The sequence below is a fragment of the Panthera onca genome, chromosome E3 (genome assembly GCF_046562875.1).
Source record: "Panthera onca isolate mPanOnc1 chromosome E3, mPanOnc1 haplotype 2, whole genome shotgun sequence".
Classification (NCBI taxonomy): domain Eukaryota; kingdom Metazoa; phylum Chordata; class Mammalia; order Carnivora; family Felidae; genus Panthera; species Panthera onca.
The window spans coordinates 4,239,956-4,254,725 of record NC_138354.1 but is presented as its reverse complement, the minus strand read 5'-3'; the positions used below and the strand labels follow the sequence as shown (position 1 = coordinate 4,254,725).

Genomic DNA, 14,770 nt, shown 5'->3' with positions numbered 1-14,770 from the left:
TGAAATTAAGTAAAATACAGCCCCTAATTTAATAAGTCGAAGTAGTCAGAATCTGTCCCCCAAATGCCTGCCTCACGTCCACAGCGTTACATGTCTGCTGCCTGTGGGGCTACCTGGACATGGCAGGTGCTGCCGGCTCCCTGGGCTGCTGGACGCCTAACACAGGCCCCCTTCGGACTGGCTCTGCCTGCCTCGCCCTGCTCCTAGATCCTCCACCCGTAAAGTGGGGCTGGTGAGAGCAAAGCACTTTGTACCTGGAGGGCCTACAGAACAGGGTTAGCACCTGTAATACCCACGATAATTCTTTCTTTAAAAAAATTTTTTTTAATGTTTATTTATTTTTGAGAGAAAGAGAGAGAGAGCAGGTATGAGCAGGGGAGGGGCAGAGAGAGAGGGAGACACAGAATCCGAAGCAGGCTCCAGGCTCTGAGCTGTCAGCACAGAGCCCGACGCGGGGCTCGAACCCCCGAGCCATGAGATCGTGACCTGAGCCGAAGTCGGACGCTTAACCGACTGAGCCAGACGGGTGCTTACTTTTAAATGAGTAAAAATGGGAGTCAAATCAAGCGTACATACCTCAGCGGTATTAGCCACATTTCAGCCGGTCAGGAACCGCATGTGCTGGTGGCTTCCATGTTGGACAGAACACACATGGAGATTGTTCCCATCTGCACACAAGGTTTTGTTGGACAGAGCCGAGTTAATGCCAGGGTCCTGAGATGGGGTGTGTCGGGTGTTTCGGGAGCAGCCAGGAGCCCGTGTGACTGGAGGGGAGCAGAAGGGCAGGTCACACCGCTGTACTGAAACAGACTGGGGCCAGGGCGGGAGCAGGGGCGCTGTCACTGTCGGGGAGGCCGTGTCAGACATTCGGGGAGAGACCCAAGAATTTGCTGATTGATCAGATACGTGGGGCGGGTGGGAGGGCTCAAGGATGGGTCCAGACGATGCTGACGCTTTCGGCCCGAGCATTTGGGCTGATGCGGTCGTCATCATCTGCGATGGGGAGGCTGTGGGGCACAGCTGTGCACGTGTGTCCCAGAGTTTGAGAGGCGGTGGACTCCAGCCAGCACGTGGAACTAAGCAGACCACAGACCGGGCCCGGGGTCACCCAGTCAGGAGGTGGAAGAATCAGCAAAGCCGACTGAGCAGGAGCCGGCAGGGAGGCAGGGAGCCGGCAGATGGAGGGGGAAGGTGTTCCAGAAGCTAGAGGAAGGGACTGTAGGAAGTGACTGCTGTTGGATCCTGTTGGTGTACTTGTGACGGCTGCCAGCTGTTTTTTCCCGCACTCATAGGTGTTGACTCCTTTGACATTTGGAACGACCCCGGGAGTAGAGCTATTATTGTCCCCTTTTGCAGATGAGGAAAGTGAGGCCCAGAGGATTAAGGAGCTTGCTTGAGCCACACAGCTGGTCTGTGGCACTTCCTGCCTCACAGGGCCTGTTGAGCGTTGAGCGGGGTAACACAGCAGCATTTAGTGGTCCTGAGTGGCTTCTGCAGCTGGAACGTGACCCTTGTGGCTCAGGTCCTCCAGGAGCAAGGCTGTGCGGGAGTTCGGTGGCTGGGGAGGCCTGTGGGGCCCGGGCTAGATGGGTTTTGTAGGTCGGCCCGGGAACTTGACCGCCGCTCATAATGGACTCTCTGTGCACGCTGGCTGCCGAGAACCATGTCCGATCAGAGCTGGGTACTGCCTGTTCAGAACAAACACCAGTTTCTAAAACGCAGCCAAATGGCCCCGTTCCCCTGGATTCTCGCCTTCTGCGGCAAGCCGAGCCCAGGGAGGCTGAGGGACAGGAGCAGGTGGCACTTGCCCGCCTGCCGTGGGCAGGAGCTGCAGAAAGGAGATGGCGTCCCGTGCTCCGGAGACACCGGCACGCTACATCTCCCCGGGCAGCTCCCGCACTTCCCGGCAGAACGTCCCTGAGGTGGCCGGTGCCGCCACCACTGTGCCCATCAGCGAGGCCCATCAGGACTCCTGGCGGGGCGCGGCCTCCACGCAGCCAGGACCCCTCCCGCGGGGAGGTGGTGCGGGAACACGTCGTGCTGACAGCGCCTCGCGTTTCGCACGCACCTCGTCAGGGAGAGGAGCCCACGCCGCACAGAGCAGGGCGCCTTCTTTCCCAGGGCTGATGAAGCCCTGCCTCCTGGGGGAGGGAGGGGAAGGCATCACCCTGAGTCACCCTGGGCTGCTCGCGACCTCAGAACCAGGGCGGCGTCTGGGCGGAAGTGAGAGGGCTGGTTTGGAGCCAGGCCCTGGAGGTCGTCCCAGGACCGCCCTCGAGGCCCGGGCCCTCCGGAGGTGGGTGGGCTGATAGGGGACGCTCCCCGAGCGCCTTCCTGTGCCCACAGAACCTTCAGGAGACCAGGCTGCCTTTCGGGGAGTGGGCTTTGGAGGCCAGATCCTCCCTGAGCGGAAGGTTGAGGCGCGGCTGAGGGGGACGACTGCCTCCCGAGGCAAAAGTGATTCCATTCCGGTGGATCGTTTTCCTCACCCTCTGACCAGAGGGCAGGCACTGGCAGCCACCGACACCCGGCCATTTCTGCCACCAGGCCGTGCGGGGAGCCGGGGGGAGGTTTGGATGGGCCACCCCCCCTTGTCCAGGCAGCTGGTGGAGTGGACAGGCCTGCCCCCATCCCAAACACCTGTCACGGGTGGCTTCCTTCAGAGTGGGAGAGCCCGGAAGTGGCCGGCTGGTTGAAAACTGTTTAAAAGGCTGTGTGAACACACTCTGTTTACTTGGTTTGAAACCCAGATCCGCTACGTCTCCGGTGGGTAGCATGGACCCACAGCGCCACCTAGTGGCCAGAGCGCCACAGGCCTGTTCTTCCTCAGGGACGAGCCAGAGACCCTGGACTTCAGCCCCTCCCGTTTTCCCACTTTCAGGTCTGCAAAGGGATGCTTACCTTAGGACTTTTAAAAGAGTAGGGGTGCCTTTGGGGTGCCTGGGTGGCTCAGCCGGTTGAACAACCAACTTTGGCTCGGGGCATGATTTCATGGTTTGTGGGTTCGACTCCTGCGTCGGGCCCTGTGGGATCCCATGTCCCATTTGGGCCCATTTGGGACCCCCCGTCTCCCTCTCTCTCCACCCCTCCCCTGCTTGCATTGTATCTTTCAAAAACAAATAAACATTAAAAAAAAAAGAAGAATAGGGGTGCTTGGGTGGCTCAGTCGGTTGAGCGTCCTACTCTCCACTTCGACTCAGGTCATGATCCCAGGGTCGTGGGATTGAGCCCTGAGTCAGGCTCCAAGCTGAGTGTGGAACCTGCTTCAGATTCTCTCTCTCTCTCTCTCTCTCTCTCTCTCTCTCTCTCTGTCCCTCTCCCCTGCTTGCGTGTGCACACACTTCCTCTCTCTCCCTCCATCTCTCTCCCTCTCTCTCTCAAATTGAAAAGAAAAAAATTTTAAATATTTAAAAAAGAGAGTAATTTGCCTTTGAAAGATAGAATGAAATAGTATATTTAGACTTTTTTTTCAAGAAAAGTCAACTTTTCAGAAAATTCACACTTATAACCGGGATGACATTCGCTTTCCGTCTGGGCCCTGCATGACTTTGGCTGTTACTTTGGCCTTCCTTTGGGTAAATGAGGACTGCACACAGCCACCATTGCTTCTCGGAGAGGCACTGCTCTCTGCTCACGGCTCTTGGAGTCCTTTCCTTACCGATGAAATTCGTTCAGTGGGTCTGGGGGTGGGGGGAGGCCCGTGTTCACATCTCTGCCAAGGGGCACCTGCTGGCATCGGATCTCTGATGGCTGTGGCTGCCCCAGGGGGGTCCTTTCTCTAGCATTGGAGCCCAGAACAGCCCTGCCAGGGGCTCCCTCCTGCCACACACTGAGTGCCGCTCTTCTCTTCCCTCACACGTCCTGAGTCTCCACTGTTGATGGGGGAGTGAACGTGAGACTTCTTGTGAGCGTACTCTAGAAGGACCCACTGTCCTCCCCACAATGTTAGTGTCAGGAGCTTAGTAGCATTTCTACTCGTATACATTTTTTTGTTTTTTTAAAGTAATCTCCACCCCCAATGTGGGGCTCAAACTTGTGACCTGGAGATCAAGAGTCAGAAGCTCGGGGCACCTGGGGGCTCAGTCGGTTGAGCATCTGACTTCGGCTCAGGTCATGATGTCACGGTTTGTGGGTTCGAGCCCCATGTCGGGCTCTGTGCTGACAGCTTGGAGCCTGGAGTCTGTTTCGGATCCTGTCTCTCTCACTCTCTCTGCCCCTCCCCCTCTTGTGCATGCACTCTCTCTCTTTTCTCTCTCTCAAAAAAAAATAAGTAAATAAAAGAAGATGTTTATTCATTTTTGAGAGAGAGAGAGAGTCAATGTGCCAGCGGGGCAGGAGGAGAGAGAAGGGGAGACACAGAATCCTAAGCAGGCTCCATCCAGGCTCTGAGCTGTCAGGACAGAGCCCGACATGGGGCTCGAACCCACAAGCCGTGAGATCATGACCTGAGCCGAAGTCAGACACTTAACTGATTGAGCCACTCAGGCACCCCAGTGTTTATTTTTGAGAGTGGGGGAAGGTCAGAGAGAGGGAGACAGGGAATCCCAACCAGGCTTTTTGCTGTGAGCACAGAGCCCCACCTGGGGCTCGAACCCCCCATCGGTGAGATCATGACCTGAGCCGAAGTCGGATGCTTAACCGACTGAGCTCTCCAGGCACCCATAAATATAAACTAAAATTAAAAACCTGTCTCATGAACCACATTTCAGTGAGTGGTGGCTCCCCTACTGCACAGCTCAGGTTAGAACATTCCATTGTTGAGGGATATTCTGTCGGGTGGCTGCTGTAGATGGCCGGGATTGCTCTTTTTTTCCTCAAAGACCCCTTTTTGAAAACCTCTGTCCTTTTGTCCTGGAACTTGGTAGTGTCCCCAGGTGTCGGGGTGATGGGGACCTAGTGCATGACCAATTGGGTCTTTTTAGGCTTTGAGAACTGGGGAGCGCCCATCCACTGCCCTACACCCAGTCCTGGTTGGATCAGCCGTTCTGAAGGTGTTGCATTCAGAGCATTTCGGGTCTCCCTCCACCTGGGGGCTTGGATGGGGACACTCTGTCTTGTTGGGATGGGGGTGGGCATTTCTTGCTCATCCTGGAAACGTCTCCTTTTATGAGCATCCACGACTGCTTACCACCTTGTCGGCAGTGTCCCAGGAGGTCACCAACCTGGCCGGGAGGTCTCTGTGGATCCTGCATAGGGATGGAGGTCTTGCCCGCAGCCACTGGGCCATGACTCAGAGAGACAGAATGTCCCGGGTCTGACCTGGGGTTTCTGCGAGGAGTTTTTGCGCGGCGCCCGGGCCCTGGGAGGAGCTGCTAGGTGGATTAGCGTGGCCGGCCTTGGGGACACTTAGGGGATCCTAGGGAGAGGGACAGTGGCACCCAGCGCATGCACAGCAGTGTCCTCTCAGTGGAGGCTGCAGCCCCGCCGGGCGCGGTCCTGCACTTGGTCTCTGGGGCCTGGCTGCCCGCGGGGGCCGGCCGAGTCTCTCCCGCCATCTGTCTCGAGTCCGTCGGTGGCCTTGGAGGCTCCCGGAGAAAGGACCTTGCCTGCTGCCTGGTGGCCGCCCTTGTACAGTGTCCTGTTGTCAGTCATCCGGTTCAGACGGAGGCGACCCAAAGACCGATGAAGCCTGGTAGGGGCGGGGAAGCACCTTCCTGACAAATCTTGTCCTCTGCCCCTTTACCCCCCGCCCCGCGTTCGGGAGGCAGCGGTTTCAGCTGCCTGTGGGCCTCCGCTGTCTGCCGGGCCCCCCGTGGGCTGCGGTTCCCCACGCACGGGCCCAGATCTGCATCATCCATCCAGGCCCCCCGCTGGCCACGGCCACTGCCCTGCTGCTCGGGCCGGCGCCTCCACGAGCTTCTGTGCTGCCACAGCCTTGGAGCCGCTCTGGCCAGGTGACCGGCGACACCCCCCACGGCAGCCGGAGCGAGCTGCTTTTTGTTCTTTTTTACTCCCCTGCCCCTCAGAGCAAGCTGTTTATTTATTTAATTAAAAAAATTTTTTTTGATGTTTATTTATTTTTGAGAGACAGAGCGTGAGTGGCAAAATGGCAGAAGAGAGAGGGAGACAGAATCTGAAGCAGGCTGCAGGCTCTGAGCTGTCAGCACACAGCCCGACGCGGGGCTTGAACTCATGGACTGTGAGATCATGACCTGAGCCGAAGTTGGACGCTTAGCTGGCTGAGCCACCCAGGCGCCCCTATTTTATTTATTTATTTTTTTTTTTAATTTTTTTTTTTTTTTTTTTTTTTTAATTTATTTTTGGGACAGAGAGAGACATAGCATGAACGGGGGAGGGGCAGAGAGAGAGGGAGACACAGAATCGGAAACAGGCTCCAGGCTCCGAGCCATCAGCCCAGAGCCTGATGCGGGGCTCGAACTCACGGACCGCGAGATCGTGACCTGGCTGAAGTCGGACGCTTAACCGACTGCGCCACCCAGGCGCCCCCAGGCGCCCCTATTTTAAATGTTTATTTATTTTTGGGGGGCAGAAAGAGGGGGACAGAGGCTCTGAGCAAGCTTTTTAAGGGCATCAAGTGGAAAAAAATAAAAGCATCAAGTGATGACTGTGTGTGTCTAAGATGGACGGAAGTCCTGCTGAAGGCAGTGACATAAGGAAGTTTCTGGAGCCGAGCTCTGCTCTCCAGGGATAATCCTTACGTTTTTCTCTGGGAAGGTCTTACACAGGGGGACACACGTTGGTCTCTGCTCACGTGGTTGTCTTGGGCGTGTGTGTAACTGACCAGGGAGGTATCTGTGAGTCTGCTCGGCCTCTGCGTTAGGGTCCTGGGGCTCCCCTCACAAACCGCCACAGCACAAGTGGATTCACGCACAGGTTTTTTTTTTTTTTTTTTAATTTTTAAAAAAATGTTTATTTTTGAGAGAGAGACAGAGTGTGAGCAGGAGAGGGGCAGAGAGAGAGGGAGGCACAGAATCCGAAGCAGGCGCCAGGCTCTGAGCTGTCAGCACAGAGCCTGACGTGGGGCTCGAACCCACGAACTGTGAGATCATGACCTGAGCCAGTCGGACGCCCAACCGACTGAGCCACCCGAGCGCCCTGGATTCACGTCCAGTTCTGAGAGCCGGAGGTTCGAGCTGTAGGTGTCAGCAGGGCTGGTTCCTCCTAGAGGATCTGATGGAGCCCCTGTGCCAGGCATGTCCCCTGGCTTCTAGAGGCGGTCGCTGGTAGTGCTTGGCAGTCCTTGGCTTGTGGCCGTGTCACTCCAGTCCCCGCCTGCAGTCACATGGCACTCTCCCTGGGTGTCCCTGCGTTGCTGTGCCTCTGCATGGCCTTCTTGTAAGGAACTGGCCACTGGATTACGGCGCCCCCAGTCTAGCACGACCTCATCCTAACGAAGTCCCCCCTGCAAAGACCCTGTTTCCAAGTAAGGTGCGTTCACGGGTGCCAGGGGCTAGGACAGCCACCTGTCTGTGGGGGGGGGACACAGCTCCCACCAGCTCCTCTCTTCCCATTCTCCTGGCTCTCGGCCCTCCTCCTGGCAGCCCCCGCAATCCTGTTAGCTTCCCCCCGGCCCTCTGCTCTTCCTCCGACTCGCATTCCAGAGGGCTCCCTTGGCCTGCGGCCCGGCGTCCTGCCGCACATCTGGGCATCTGCTGGTTCCGCAGCCGTGTTTCCAGCTGGTGCTGAACTGCCCTGTCCATTGTCCTCAGCACCTCCAACCGTGTGTCCCCACTACATCGCTCTGTCTGCCCTCTAGGCTTTCCGGCTGGTGCGCAGAAGGGTCTGGAAGGCTCCGGAACATTGTCCTCCACACCACTTTCCTGTTCTCATACCTGTGGCTGGAGGCTCCAGCACTCCTTCCTGCCTGTGCCAAGGCCCTGTCCGACAGCCACTGTGGCTCTCCCATCTCTTCGTGTCTTTTCCTTTTCCTTTTCCTTTTCCTTTTCCTTTTCCTTTTCCTTTTCCTTTCCTTTCCTTTCCTTTCTTTTCCTTTCTCTTCTTCACTTCCTTCCTAATGTTTATTTTTATTAAAAAATTTTTTTTAAGGTTTATTTTTTGAGAAAGAGAGCATGAGCGGGGGAGGGGCAGAGAGAGAGAGAGAAACAATTGGAAGCAGGCTTCAGGCTCCGAGCTGGCAGCACAGGGCCCGACACGGGGCTCGAACCCACGAACCATGAGATCACGACCTGAGCCGAAGTCAGACACTTAACTGACTGAGCCACCCAGGCGCCCTTACTTCTTTTAAATTTTATTTATTTTGAAAGAGAGAGAGAGAGAGAGAGAGAGAGAGAGAGAATGAGAATCTCAAGTGGGCTCTGCGCTCAGTGCACTGAGTGCAGAGCCCAGTGTGGGACTTGAACTCGCAAACTGTGAGATCACTGCCTGAGCTGGAGTTAAGAGTTGGGTGCTCAACCGACGAAGCCACTCGGGCACCCCTCTTTTCGTCCGTCTTTCTAAAGCAGGTGGGACCTGGTGCACCTCCCATCTTTTGTGGTGGTCTGTGGCCGAGGCCCCGGTTTTGTAGATTGGCTCTTCTTTGCCTTCAGCCCCTATCTACGGGGGGACCTGCCCGGTGTCCCCCCCACTTCCGTGGCAGGAGGACTAGGGATCTGCCCGGTGTCACCTCTCCTTCCGTGGCGGAAGGACTAGGGATCTGTCGCCTTCCCTTCCGTGGCCGGAGTGGCCCCAGCCTCCAGATCCCCTCCACTGCCCTCAGCCTGTCGTTGTGTGTCACAGGCGCGGGCAGCAGTGTGTGGCTGGGATCCCATGTAAGCGCGGCTCCCCGCCCCCTGCCCGACAGGTCAGCGTTTGAGGTGGGTGGGGTGCCGAGCGGCCAGCCCAGCCAGCGTGCGGGTCTCCAGGCTCCGGGCAGTGGCCGGCTGGGGTCTGTACGGTGGCTCGCCCGTCGTGTCAGGCCTCCAGGGTCTGCCCCCAACTCGGGATCAGCTGGGAAGGCCCTGGGGTCTGTGTCTCCTCCCGATGCCCCAGGGGACTGTGGCGTAGACAGGCGTGGGGACAGCTGGTCTGGGTCTGGCTCCCAGAGACCCGCTTGGCCCCCCCTCGCGAGAGGCTCCCCTCCCCCCCCCCCCCCCGCGCGGGGGGTGGGGGTCCGGCAGCAGCGTGGTCTCACACCGCCCTCTCTCCCCGCAGGCTGGAGCAGCCCTACTTCAGCGCCAACGCCCAGTTCTTCCAGGCGCTGAGCCAGTGCTCCGCGCTGCAGCGCCTCTGCCTGGTGTCCCGCAGCGGCACCCTCCAGCCCGAGGCCGTGCTGGCCTTCATGGCGCGCTGCCTGCACGTCGTCGTGTGTCACATGTTCACCGGGGAGTCCCTGGCCACCTGCAAGAGCCTGCAGCAGTCCCTGCTCCGGAGGTGAGTGGGCGCGGGGGTGGGGTGGGGGCGCGCCGGTGACGCGGCTCCTCCCGAGGGCTTGGCGCAGAGGCGGCCGCTTCCTGGGTCGAGAGGGCGCCCGCGGAGGTGGCATGAGAACGAAGGCCAGCTCCCTTTCGCGGCGGCGCCTCACCTCCCGGGCGCTCCCGCTGCCCCACGGTCGAGTTCCAGGCAGCCGAACTGCAGAGTGTTTCCCCCTCCCCCCCCCCCGTCCCCCTCCCCCACCAAGCGCACATGTCCCCACGGTGCGGTCGTCCAGATGAGGAGTGACGCTTAGGATTTCCTCAGTGCCTGCCCTGGTCCTTTCCCGTCCCGGGGTTTGATTCAGAGCCCTCGTCACAGCGGTAGTCACGTCGTCTTAGCCTTCGGCCCGTGACAGCCCTCGGTCTCTCCTGGTCTCTCATGACCTTGACGCTTTGTGCAGAGCACGGGCCAGGTGTTTGGTAGGATGCCCGTCGTCACCCACGGTGACGCTGTGTCCTCGGCGTGGTGTGCCAGGGACACAGGGTGTTGTCATGTCTTCTCATTGGTGTCTGCGGGTCCCTCGGCCCGTTATTCCCTTTCGAATGAAGAAGCATCTCGTGGGGAGATACTTACAGAGTCTGCAGATACCCCGGTTCTCGTCGGAGTTTTGCCCGCTAATCTTGGCATCCACCGACGGATCTTTCTAGTGACAGTTGCTTTACTTTGACGTCTGGCTGTGATGGTTGTCTGTTTCCTTCGTTCCTCCCACATTTGTTAACGGAGCTGTGCTCTGAGAAGGAACCTGTCCCCTCTCCGCATTCACTTACTTCCTCGGCATCTACTTGTATCAGCACGGACTCGTGGATACTCGTTTCATTCAGCGGGGTTTTGTCATGCTCACACCGTTCATGGCTTGCACAGATCGTTCCAGATTTGGCCGTGGGCGTGTTCTTTCAGGTTGGGTCCTGTGCCTCCTTCGACATGCCCCTTCCTTTTCTGAGCTTGTCCTTCCTTTCTTCCTTTTCCTTCCTTTTCTGTCACTACAAGATATTCCAGGCCCAGTCCTGGAATCCACCATTTCCTCATGGAGCCTGGCTCCTTTTATTAGAGGCTGGAATTAGAAACCAAGGCCGGGTGTGGGGTATGCTCACTGCTGCTGGGGTGTCACCGCCTCCAGGCCCCCTTATGGACGCAGTAGGAAATTGAGGTCTGTATGTTCTGTTTTGTTTTGTTTTACTTTAATTTTTTTAAATGTTTATTCTTGAGGGAGAGAGAGAGCCTGCACACGTGAGAGCAGGGGAGGGGCAGAGAGAGAGGGAGACACAGAATCTGAAGCAGGTTCCGGGCTCTGAGTTGTCGGCACAGAGCCCGATGTGGGGCTCAGACTCACGAACTGTGAGATCATGACCTGAGCCGAAGTCGGTCGCTTAACCGACCGAGCCACCCAGGCACACCTACGTGTTCTTTTTTTTAACGTTTATTTATTTATTTTAGGGGAGAGAGTGGGTATGCCCGTGTGCACGTGGGGGAGGGGCCGAGAGAGAGAGAGAATCTCAAGCAGGCTTCGCACTGTCAGTGCGGAACCTGACTTGGGCTTGGTGTCTTGAACCGCAAGATCGCGACCTGAGCCGAAACCAAGACTTGGACGTTCAACGGACGGAGCCACTCAGACGCCCCGATGTGTGTATGTCCTTACACACATCCGTATTTGTGTGTCCCCGTCGCCCGTTTGCATCCACATCAAAGACAGGTTCATGCTGACGCGTCTCGTCCAGCCCGGCAGCCCAGGGTTCCCGTTCCCGCAGACTCCTCTTCCTTCCTCACGACCTCCCTCCCTGTCGTTGAACAGTCTGGGTGTCACCATCCACGGGGTGTTTGCTGGTCCGCTCCGCCCTCGGGCGCACACCTAAGGCAGTTTGGGAGTCGCCAGCCCACCGCCTGGAGCCCGAGGATAATCTGTATTCACGCTCTTGGCCTCCCCCCCCCCCCGCGGTCCCTGCTTTCCGGAGTTACTCAGGATTGTTCTTTGCACCCCACCCCTTCAGTGTGCTCATGTCACTTGTTTGTCATGCAGTCGGGGTCCTTTATCGCTGTGTCACGTAGCATTTTGCCTTCGCGCCGCGTCCTGGGAGGTTTTATTTGTCCCGTGTTTCCGTACGTGAAGCCAAGCCTTGCTGTGGCGCTCGGAGTCAGGGCTCTATCAGACGGCGGCCTCGGAGAAGCGCCGCCCCACGCCCCCTCCCTCCGCCTCGCTACCACCCCATCCCCCCCTTAGACACCTGGTCTTGTCAGTTCTCAGTGATTCGTTCTGTTTTCTGTTTTCACAAATGAACAGATACACAGTGTTTTCCCCTGTGCACTTTCTGATATGTGCTTTGCTTTTTTGCTTAATAACATGTATGTTGGATTTCGGGTCATACGGCCCTGCGTTCTTTTTCGTCGTGAGATGTATATACATAGCACAGTTTACCGTTTCAACTGTTTTTTTTTTAAGTTTATTTATTTTGAGAGAGACAGAGACAGGGTGAACCGGGGAGGGACAGAGAGAGAGAATCCCAGGCAGCCTCCGTGCTGCCGTTGCGGAGCCAGATGCCGGGCTCGAACGCACGAAACCATGAGATCATGACCTGAAGTCAAAAATCAGATGCCCAGGGGCGCCTGGGTGGCTTGGTCGGTTAAACATCCGACTTCGGCTCAGGTCATGATCTCACAGTCTGTGAGTTCAAGCCCCGCGTCGGGCTCTGTGCTGACAGCTCAGAGCCTGGAGCCTGTTTCAGATTCTGTGTCTCCCTCTCTCTCTGACTCTCCCATGTTCATGCTCTGTCTCTGTCTCAAAAATAAATAAACGTTAAAAAAAAAAAAATCAGATGCCCAACCGACTGAGCCACCTAGGGCCACCACCCCTCACCCCTCCACCAAAAACAGTTAAGGGGCACCTGGTGGCTCAGTTGGGTGAGTGTCCAACTCTTGATTTAGGCTCAGGTCGTGATCCTGATCCCAGGGTTGTGGGATTGAGCCCCGTGTCGGCTTCCCCACTGAGTGTGGACCCTGCTTAAGATTCTCTCTCTCCCTCTTTAAAAAAACAAAACAAAAGTGATGACAGTTTTAACTGGTTGTAAGTGTCCCGTCCGGTGGCGCCGAGCGGGTCCACGTTGTTGTGTGATCACCAGCCTCCATCCTCGGACTTTTCATCTTGCGAAAACGGAGGCCCTGTCTCCAGAAACACTAACCTCCCGGCCCCTGGCTCCCACCCTCTCCCTGTCTTGGAGTCTGACCACTCTGGCGACCTCACCCAAGTGGAACCACGCAGTGTTTGTCGTTTTAGGTCTGGCCTTTTCTGCATTCCCTTTGGAATTTACTTTAAGAGTCTTAAAACACAGAGATAAAAGATAATCGTGCATCGATGGAAACAGAGCTCCCTTGACTTGTTGCACCTGCTGGTGTGAGTTTGGTTTCTAAGTCCCAGGAGTACAGCCCCAAGTACATCCCCTGAGAAGCATGGCGTTTTGTTTCTGTGTGTTTGTAACGTCCATAAATGTCTGATACTGGCACGTGGCTATGCAGCCTGTGTTTTTCCACCGCGGATTTGAGGTCTGCCGCTGTTCATTAGCGCTAGTTCGTTCCTGCCACGTGCTATGCGCAGTAACCCTTCAAATGGATTTGTCACATCTTGTATTTCTGTTCTGCTGATGGATGTTCGGGCTGTTTTCCTGTGTTTCCTCTATCCCGGTGAATGTCCCTGTGCAGCTACCAGATTCCCAGATGTGACACTATCAGACACCAAAATCGGGGCACCCGGGGTGGCTCCGTTGGTCAAGCATCTGACTTCGGCTCAGGTCATGATCTCGCAGCGTGTTTGAGTTCGAGCCCCGCGTCGGGCTCTGTGCTGACAGCTCAGAGCTTGGAGCCTGCTTCGGATTCTGTGTCTCCCTCTCTCTCTGCCCCTCCCCCACTCACTCTCTATCTCTGAAAGATGAATAAACGTTAAAAAATTTTTTTTAAAAAAAGAAAATGGCAAAATGCTCTCCAAAGTGATTCTCCCAAGCCCTGCTTCCCCTGGCGGAGTGTGAGAGAGTTCCTGCCCTACATCCGTGCCCCACCCCTTGATATCATTGGGCTTTGGGCTTGTCCTGGTCTCCTGGGTGAGGAGGGCCCTCCTGCTGTCCAAGCTTGTGTCTTGTCTGTTCCCAGCAAGCGTCGTCTGACGTGTTCATCACCAGGCTCTCTCCCGGTCTGTGATCAGCTCCGCAGACGCCTTACTTCTCTGTCGGCCTTGGCTTTGGGTGGTGGTGTGTTGGCTGGTGAGAGGCTGGGCCGTGCCCGGAGTCCGTGGGCCCACCGTATCGGGTCCTCCTCCTGGTTCCTGCTGTGTCCGTCGTCGCTTCAGGTTGCTGCCACGCGTTTAACGGCCGCCTCCGCTGCCTCTCTTACACCCGGAGCTTCCTCTCACACTTGCCGCCCGTCCTGTTCCCCTTCAGGAGAACCCAGGTATCAAAGCCGGCTGGTTTGTCTGCAAAGTAGAGCCACGTGGGCTTTGAGTGGCGGTCACGGGGAGCCTCCCCGGGGGCTGCACTTGCCAACCTGAGTCCTGCGTGTGCCAGAGGCTCAAAGACCTCCTGGAAACGCTGATCGCACCGGGGTGTTGCGTTAACTAAGCAGGTGGCCCGATACCTTCGGCCGAGTGAGCGTCGATGCCCCTCCAGCAGGCAGTGGTGAGCGTGGGTTAGCCTAACGCTTGGCCAAGCAGTTGAGTGAGGCCCTGCTCCTAGGCTCCCCTTCGGTCGAGTGCCCCACGCTGCACAGCCTCCCTGGCTCCACTCCAGACTCCAGAGCACTCCCCGTGCAGTGCTCCGCAGATCCCCGGTCCCCCCGGGCTGGGCTGGGCTGTGCTGTGCTGTGTGGGGACGGTGACTGTCGAGTGAAGACTTGGGGATTCCTGAGCTTCCAGCACGTGCTGGGGAGTTTGAATGAGGGGTGGAATTGAAGTCTCGACTAATGACCAGAGTTGCTCAGTATCAGATCACTCGCCTCTGTCTTAGGCTGACCCAGGACAGCTTATCAGGTGGAAACCAGCGTGCGGGCTGACGGGCACCGTCTCTGCAGCCAGCGCCAGGAGAAATTCTCAGTCGGCAATCCTTACCTTTCCCTCTGTGCTGGAGTCCTCGGAGACGCAAAGGTCATCAGCTCCTGACCCATGAGACCATGACCTGGGCCGAAATCAAGAGTCGGACGCTTAACCCACTGAGCCCCCCAGGCGCCCCTTGAAGCCTTTTTTATACACATACCATAAACGTTACCACCTTGGCCGCTTGTAAGTGTAGAGGCGCACCTCCCTTTATCGTGCTTTGCGCGCCGGTCCTGTGTTTCGTTTTGTTTTACAAATGGGAGGTTTGTGGCAGTTCTGCATCAAGCAAGTCTGTTCATGTCATTTATCCGACAGCTTTTGCTCGCTGCGTGT

At 57.0% G+C, this 14,770-nt stretch overlaps 1 protein-coding gene across 4 annotated transcripts in view; it reads left to right on the top strand.

Moving 5' to 3' along the window:
- The window catches only part of FBXL18 (F-box and leucine rich repeat protein 18), a 49,707-nt gene that overhangs the window by 13,746 nt on the left and 21,191 nt on the right, over nucleotides 1-14,770 (top strand). For 2 of the 4 annotated variants that reach the window (XM_078440017.2, XM_078440016.2), the window contains exon 4: nucleotides 9,112-9,330. The exons of 1 other annotated variant lie outside the window; for it this stretch is intronic. In XM_078440017.2, the coding sequence (XP_078296143.1) occupies nucleotides 9,112-9,330 (219 nt within the window). Of the gene's footprint in view, nucleotides 1-9,111; nucleotides 9,333-14,770 lie in introns of all 4 variants that reach the window. One more of the 4 variants, XM_078440019.2, reaches the window with a different exon arrangement.